Source organism: Aplysia californica, unplaced genomic scaffold (genome assembly GCF_000002075.1).
Source record: "Aplysia californica isolate F4 #8 unplaced genomic scaffold, AplCal3.0 scaffold00445, whole genome shotgun sequence".
Taxonomy (NCBI): Eukaryota; Metazoa; Mollusca; class Gastropoda; order Aplysiida; family Aplysiidae; genus Aplysia; species Aplysia californica.
Window position 1 is genome coordinate 624,236 of NW_004797715.1, and position 8,182 is coordinate 632,417.

General features: G+C 50.7%; 1 protein-coding gene across 2 annotated transcripts in view; it reads left to right on the forward strand.

The window, feature by feature from the left end:
- The window catches only part of LOC101853341 (protein stoned-B), a 39,924-nt gene that overhangs the window by 22,017 nt on the left and 9,725 nt on the right, over positions 1-8,182 (forward strand). For both annotated transcript variants that reach the window (XM_005104995.3, XM_013086231.2), the window contains exons 2-3: positions 1,962-4,872; positions 8,073-8,156. In XM_005104995.3, the coding sequence (XP_005105052.1) occupies positions 1,981-4,872; positions 8,073-8,156 (2,976 nt within the window). In that variant the 5' untranslated portion in view covers positions 1,962-1,980. The remainder of the gene's footprint in view (positions 1-1,961; positions 4,873-8,072; positions 8,157-8,182) is intronic.

Sequence of the window (8,182 nt, forward strand, 5' to 3'; positions counted from 1 at the left end):
GAGAGAGAGAGAGAGAGAGTCAGTCCATCATGTAGCTTCCTAACGTGAGCACCGGGGAGAGAGAGAGGGGGGGGCGAGAGAGATAGAGAGAGAGAGACAGAGAGAGAGAGAGAGTCAGTCCATCACGTAGCTTCCTATTGGAAGTCGGAAACGTTGGGCGATCGATATCAGGCTGGAGGAGCAAAAGCTTTGGCCTTATGTTCGTATCATTGTTTCATTAAGATCTCGTGCTCATTTATAATAGATGGAGACTGGTGTATATGTGTGTGTGGGTGAGTGTGTGTGTGTGCGCGCGCGTGTGTGTGTGTGTGTGTGTCTCTCTCTCTGTCTCTGTCTCTCTCTCTGTCTCTCTCTCTGTGTGTGTGTGTGTGTGTGTGTGTGTGTGTGTATGAGTGTTGGGTGTTCTTGAAGCCGGCTACTTCCATCTACGCTTCAGTCTCGGTGGTGTGGAATGGTTGGGATACCTTTCTCAGACACGATCTCAGGAAGGAAATGTTGTTTTTGTATGTTGAGGAAGAGATTAGAGAGCTGTGAAGAGGCTGGTTATATGTTTGGTCGGAGGGTGGAGAGCGGGGAAGGGGTGGGGGGTGCTGGGTGAGGTGGTGTGGTCAGTTGATTTTAGTGTGGGTGGTTTGAGAGCGCCACTGGTAGGCTAGGTCGCACGTCTTTTCTTTCACTCTGTTGTTTCTGTCCGTCCCTCTGTCTTTTCCCCAGCTCTGAAATATGACAATCACTGAGTTCAGGGGTTTCTTTTTCCTCATGCAAGCAATTGATTTTGCTATGGCTGACTTTAAATTCCCGGCTGGTTTGCAGAGCGAAAACATTCCGCCTGTTTATACATGTACAATATATATATATATTTTTTTTATTTTTTTTTTTTTAATTGATATAATATTATTTGTATAATACCTTCTTACTGCGTTTGGTGAGCGTCGGGGTGTAGCGTTCAGGTACTTGGCCATCGCACGCGGGAGGTGTGAGCTTGATTCCCGTGTGTGCAGGTTTCTTAATGGAGTATTTCTGTTTGTCAGAACAATCTAGGTCATATTCGTGGGTGGTTGGCGGGTGTTCTGGTTGCTTTGCTTCTTCTTTCCTATCAAACATCTGTCGTCCTTATCTCTCCTCCTTCTCTTTTGTGTTTGTTATTCTCTTATAACTCTATGATCAGGGGCACTTAAATGACCTTATTGTGTTGCAAGTGCCGTGAAACTCTTACTAAAACTAAAAGTATAAGGGGCGGGATCCTCCGTCTTTGTCTGTCAGGATCAACTCAGGTTGGGAGTGATATGTGGGCAGTTGGAGGGAGCAACTGGTAGGTTTTGTTTCTTCCCTGCATTGTATGACCGTTATTGTGTCTACGTGCTTCTCTTTACTCAATCTCAAACAGAGGGATACACTGTCCCAGCCTTTCCGCTACACCGCACACGTCTGTGGCCCCGGCCTGTCGGGCATGGGTGTCGGAGGTCCCGACTCTAAGTAGACTCTCAGTGTTCAAAGGTGCGCCGAACACATCGCTCCGTAACCACACGGTAGAGGTGGGCAAAATCCGGATAATCCATCCGGATAACCAGATAATTCTCAATGAAACATTATCCGCATTCAGACTCTTAACTCTCTTTCCTGACCCGTTTGCCGAAGTAGGTGCACCCATTTGTCGAAGTGATGCTAACCCGTTTGTCGAAGTGGTTCTAACCCATTAGCCGAAGCGGTTCATATCATATTATTAGCCGAAGACGTGCACTAACATGATATTATTAGGATCTTGCTAAAGCGACTCATTGCCCAGCCCTACCACACGGCAACATACCATACTGTACCACACCATACCGAACAATTCTGTAGTATACCGTACCATACTCCACTTATCAAACCGATGATTAGTCTGAATTCAATATGGATTTGAACTTCAAACTAACCTGACTGTCGCCGGTGTCTTACCTTGCTCTCTGTCTGTGTTCCAGGTGTGCATGAGACTAAGCTATGTCCACGGGCTCCTATGACGAGGCATCGAATTTGGTCAAGGATCCGTCATCACCAGTCCTGTCTGGCGCCGAGGGAGGAGACGACGTGTTTGCAGACTCGGGCAACTCACGGGAGACAACCGCTAGCCCCTCGTCCTCCTCCGCCTCTTCGTCCCTAGTTGTCACAAAAGGAAGCAGTAGGTCCCCCTCTCCCAAAAAGTCGAAAGCCGTCAAAGGTTTAGGGTTTTTGATCAAGGCTCGGGAAGGTGCGAAAAAGAGCAGATCAAAGTCCCCCCTCTCTTTGAAGCCGGCCTCCAAATCCAAGAAGGCCACGTCTGATGACGAGGATTTTCTCAGCGAACTGGGCGCCGGTGCGCATGCGCAGGAGGGAGATGGCGAGCTCGACGACAAGGTCAAAGCCAAGTCGGAGCACTGGCAGGCTTTCTTACAGATGCAGGATCGCATCAAGCAGAATGTCTTAAAGACTCAGACGAGCATCGGGAAACTCGCGTCTGGCCGGATCTCCCCCTCGGGTCGGATCTCACCGGGCAAGGATAAGCAGAAGAACAGCCGTGAAGACGGCAGTGGCCAGGCATGCAACATTCCATTCACCAATCTCGACGACCAGGACGCTTGTGACGACTCGGTGGACACCCCAGAGGCTGACCCTCCTCTGCCTGCCACGTCTGCGAGCAGCGATCCCGAGAGAAACAACTCGGAGCTTTTCTCCAACGTCTACGATAGCACGGACCTCTCCAGTCTCATCTCTGTCCCTCAGTTTACTGTTTCCTCTCCTTCAGCGTTTCAAACCGCGGCCCCTTGCGCTGACTCCAATTTTGCGATGGATCAGGACGGGTTCGCTGACCTTCTGGGGTTTGACCCCCCGCCAGCAGGCAGCAGCGCTGTACCCCCTACTGGGGCCGACTCCACACTTCCCAGCGCCGGCGGCGATATGCCTCCTACTTCTAACGGCGGCGACGAGTTCGATCTTTTAGGTTTGAGCTCCGACCCAGCCCCTCCTCCCACCGCCCAACACCAGTTCTCCAACCAGAGCTCCCTGAACGAAGACCTGCTGGGTCTGGACGACTTCCTGTCGTGCCCGGCGTCACGTGACATGTCCCAGGAGAACCTGACCACTGATTGGTTCGCCGGATCCTCCACGGCCCAGAGCAGCGCGCAGTCCTCGTTGTGCCCGAGCCCCGTGCAGTTTGACCTGGAGGTGCTGCAGAGTCAGGGCAAGCTGGTCCCCGAGAGCACGGCCGTGTCGGACCTGGCGCGCTCTCTGGTGGACGATTTCCTGCTGTGGGGCGCCTCCAACTCCGACGAACCTTTGTCCAAAAACCCTTTCCAGTCGGACGACCTTTCTTCGGATCAAACTCTAAAACCGAACGCGTTCAACCCCTTCGCGACAATCGTGGAGTCGGACGACCCCGACCTCGGGGCGGATTTCTTTGGAAACATCTCCTCCGAGCGGACACCGGTCAATGCTTCAACCCATGAGGCGACCTTTGACCCCTTTGTCGTGGACAACAACGACAGCTCCTCCGCCCCCGCCCCCACCGCAGACCTCTCATCAGCATTCTCCTCGCTCGACCCGTTCGCACCGCACCCCAGCCCGCTCCCCGCCGTGTCCTCCGCCCCGCCCCTGGACATCAACTCCAACGCTGCCCCGCTCACGTCTGCTGCTGTTCCTCCCCTCCGACCCGCCCAGCCGGCGCCCGGGAGGAAGTCGTCCAGGAAGTCCTCCAACCCGTTTCTCTTGCACGACGAGGACTTCCGGGACGGGGAGATAACTTTTGACGACAATTTCTTCGCCAGCCGCGGGATATTCCACGCCGCGCCCGCGAAAGATCAGGACAGTATTTGGGGGACGTCCTCGGACTCCGCGAGCGCCAATGTTGCGACTTCTGGGACGTCGTCTGTGGCTGGCGCCGACAACCCTTTCCAGGACGATCTGTTCACAGCCGCAGACATCAGCACGGCGGACTCGGAGGCTGACAGAGGCGGAGACAACATGTCCTCCATCAGCCAGCCCATTAACCCTTTCCTCACGGCCAGTTTTGAGAATATAGCAGCGCAAGCCCCGATCCAACCTCTTGGAGAAGACAACCCGTTCGCAGCGATGGTCAGCGGAAGTCCAGCCCGCTCTCCCAGCCCGTCTTTGGCTCCGGCCACCACCGCTGCCAACGACTCGTTGTTCGGCCCCAGCCTAGAGGCAAGCGTTGTCGCGGGAAACGGCGCTCCCCCGGCCGCGGGCAACGATTTGACCTTTGACCCTTTCACTTCCCTGCCGGCCGACCAAGCCAAGACGAACGCCAGCGGTGGCGAGACGCAAACGTCCAACCTCCTGGACACACCCGAAGACTCGGACAGTCTGTTCGGACCGTCGTTGGGTCAGTCGAAAACGGCCGGAGGTTTCGGCGAGGACGGCAAGTTCAAGCTGGACATTCGGGAAAAGTCGCAGGGTGACGTGAGCTCTGGCCCCGTGCCCGTCCTGCCCCCGCCTCCCAAACCCCCGAAATCACCTCAGATGCCTCACAGGGAGAACCCGTTCGACAAGGAGTCTCCTCCAGAAGAAAACTTCGCCAGCTTCGCGGAAGTGGAAGAAGAGCTCCGGAAGAAGTCGGAGGCGGAAGCGGCGGAAGCGGCCGCGGCCAAGGAGCGCCGGGAACGCATGAAGTCTCTGACGTCAGAGGAGAGCACGCCGGAAGAGGAAGGGCCTCTGGAACCGCTGGAGCCGTTTCGTAGCCTGGAGAACAAGGTCATGTGGAAGCTCATGGTCAGGCAGCCGACCAAGAAGAAGTTGGCGGGAAATCGGTTCTGGAAAATGGCGTGTATCCGGCTAGGTCAGAACAAGGACGGGCCTATGATCAGGCTGTTCAACGAGGAGAAGGACACCGAGCCCTTCCAGGTACGTGTTGTTGCTTAAGGGAACTCATTTGTTGTACTGTTCATGTAAGGCGGCAGTACGTTCCTCCCCTCAAGGGGCGATTTTGCTTTCGTCACGAAATTCAGTCAACGCTCGTTTCTCCCTCCCCCGCCTCTTGTAGTTGGCACCGATTGCTGTAATCAGTTTTTCAATACTTTCTCTTCTTTACAAGACTGTCAACGTAGCACCAGAAGACCCACAGTGACTCGCCACCTCCTCTCCTCTCAGTGACAAGCCGCATAAGAAATTTTCAGTTTGTTTTTGTAAGGGCTTTGCCCTCACACAACACTGACATATAAAGAAAGCTGAGAAACACAGCCGCTTACCGCCCTTCTCATGTGACTATGAAATACACAAAAAGAACATGGGCACAGACTATGCGCCCCATAACACTATTTACATCACGCCTCTGCTTGTGGTCCTTATGTAGAGCTGTGCGAAGAGTCGATTCCGGAACCGATTCCAACGATTCCTACGGATTTAAAGTTCCTTCTCCTTTATACGTAAACCAACGGTTTTATCCCTAAAAAAAACATTCGTTTTTTTAAAGAATCTATTTTTGAAAAATCACGCACATCATTAGAAAATAAGTAATTGGGTTCGGAGTCGAGTCCTACTATTCCAAGCTTTCAATAATCGGGAACCTCGCCGCCCAGCACTAATATATAGGAGGTATAATTATCAATTGCTGTGTATTATAAGCCCCAACATTGCTAGAAAGTAACCGAAATAGCTTTAACTTCGTTGCGGGGGGGGGGGGGGGGGGGGTCCTGACGAACGTTGATCCAGCACTTTCAGGTACTTCATCGGGAGAAACATTTACCTATCAGAAGGTATTTCACAGAAATAATAACCAGAAGGTATTTTACAAAGGTAGGGCTAGAACACCGAATGTTACTTGTTATGGTATCTCGAAGATGTAGGTGTGTCGTTGAGTCTTGGCTGTGGTGTCTCGAAAATATAGGTGTGTCCTTGAATCTTGGCTGTGGTGTCTCGAAAATATAGGTGTGTCCTTGAATCTTGGCTGTGGTGTCTCGAAAATATAGGCGTGTCCTTGAATCTTGGCTGTGGTGTCTCGAAAATATAGGTGTGTCCTTGAATCTTGGCTGTTATGTCTCGAAAATGCAGGTGTGTCGTTGAGTCTTGGCTGTTATGTCTCGAAAATGCAGGTTTGTCGTTGAGTCTTGGCCATTGTGCAAGTCACCCCAGTTTTAAACGCCCATGGGTTTAGAAGAACACATCTGGCGTGAGGTTGAAAGCTTCCCCTTTAATAAATTGGCTGTGTTGAGCGGTGTGCTAAGCTATACCCTCGCTAAATCGGCAGAAATCTGTGGAATAACACCAGAGTTGAAGACAATTTGATAAGGAGTGCAATAATATTGTATTGCTAATGTGTTACGTCCCTGTCGACTCTATTAAAGAGGCGGGCTGCTTCGATTCTGCCTTTCAAGGCCAATCGATCGGACTGAGAGTGGTACCACATCCCAGCAGACAAACGGAGATACTTGATCAAAACGTCTCCTCACTCGGGAATGCGTGTTGTGCTGTAGCGCCTACGTGCTGCATCATAGATTCCGGACTGAAACTATGGTAGTCTTTGAAATAACACAAGTCGCTTCCTTAGAGTTGCAAAATTCTATCGGACATTTTGGTCGTTTTGAGTTGCTGAGACTATGGAGTAGAAACCAACTGTTCTAATAATAGTAATATGCTATATTATCACAATCGTAAGATTATTTTTGAGTCGTTATCAGGATATCCAAAGAATTTGCATTTGAGAAAGCTTGACATGTTGTGAAGCTCAACGATGTTTACGTCAAGTTTCTCAAAACTAGGTACTGAGTAGACAAAAAATTGTTATTCTGGGGCAGTGAAGTGTCGAAGAAGTGGTGGAATCAGGCTCTCGTCAATTTTTGGGCATGTAGAGTTATTGGTATCATCTTAAAGCTTGTTTGCTTGTATTTATTTGGATGAAAAAAAACCCATTTATCATGAATACAAGTGGAGATATTTGAGAATGAAGGAGGTGGGGGTCACCTGTTTTCAGAGGAAAAATTTGTGAGAAAATGGCCGCCAAAGATTGGTTATTTCCTTAGCTTAAGAGTCCGTGGTAACTCTGGAAATTTCCTTTTTTGTGTCTTTTATCAATGTTTTCAGGAAAATCTTCAAAGAAATGAGTTCTTTAATGGGCATGAAAGGTGTTGCACCAAAAAAACAATAATTGATAAAAATTCACAAACCTGCTGAAAAAATGCAAGTTTCTTCAATTTGATTATTTTGACGAGAGCCTGATTCATTGATAAACATTCACAAACCTGCTGAAAAAATGCAAGTTTCTTCAATTTGATTATTTTGACGAGAGCCTGATTCCACCACGCTGCCTCACATTTGATCAGGATTGTGAACAGCTCTCAATCCAGAGACAGAGAAGAGCAGACACCATCGAGCTGACGTCGCCGTTTAACGACGTTGTATTTCTGTCTCACTATAATAATATGTCGTTTGTTCCTCTGTGCTAGCCGTGTGTGCCTGTGGTGAGGACTTCTTTTGAGAAGAGTCATCTCACTCACCACTCTCTTTGTTTTTCTTTTTCTTTCTATCTTTCTTTCTTTCTTTTCTCTCCCTCTTTTTCTACCTCTCTCTTTTCTGTATGTTCTCCATTTCTCTTCTTTCTCTCTTTCATTCTCTCTTTCTGTCTCCCTCCCTCCTCCCTCTCAAACCACGAGAGTGTGTGTGTCTATGTCCCAGGAACTGCCCCTCTCCCTCCCCCCTCCCTCCCTCCTCCCTTCTCCCTCTCTAACCACGAGTCGTCTGTGTCTATGTCCCAGGAACTGCCCTTCTCCCTCCCCCCTCCCTCCCTCTCCCTCCTCCCTCTCTAACCACGAGTGTGTGTGTCTATGTCCCAGGAACTGCCCCTCTCCCTCCCCTCTCCCTCCCTCCCTCCTCCCTCCTCCCTCTCTAACCACGAGTCGTCTGTGTCTATGTCCCAGGAACTGCCCCCTCCCTCCTCCCTCTCTAACCACGAGTGTGTGTATGTGTGTGTGTTTATGTCCCAGGAACTGCCCCCCTCCCTCCTCCCTCTCTAACCACGAATGTGTGTGTGTGTGTGTGTCTATGTCCCAGGAACTGCCCCTCTCCCTCCTCCCTCTCTAACCACCAGTGTGTGTGTGTCTATGTCCCAGGAACTTCCCCTCCAGCCGTGCTACTCCATCAGTGACGTGGCCATGCAGCAGTACGACCAGTTCGGCAAGATACACACCGTCAAGGTGAGTGACACCACCCCACCCCGCAC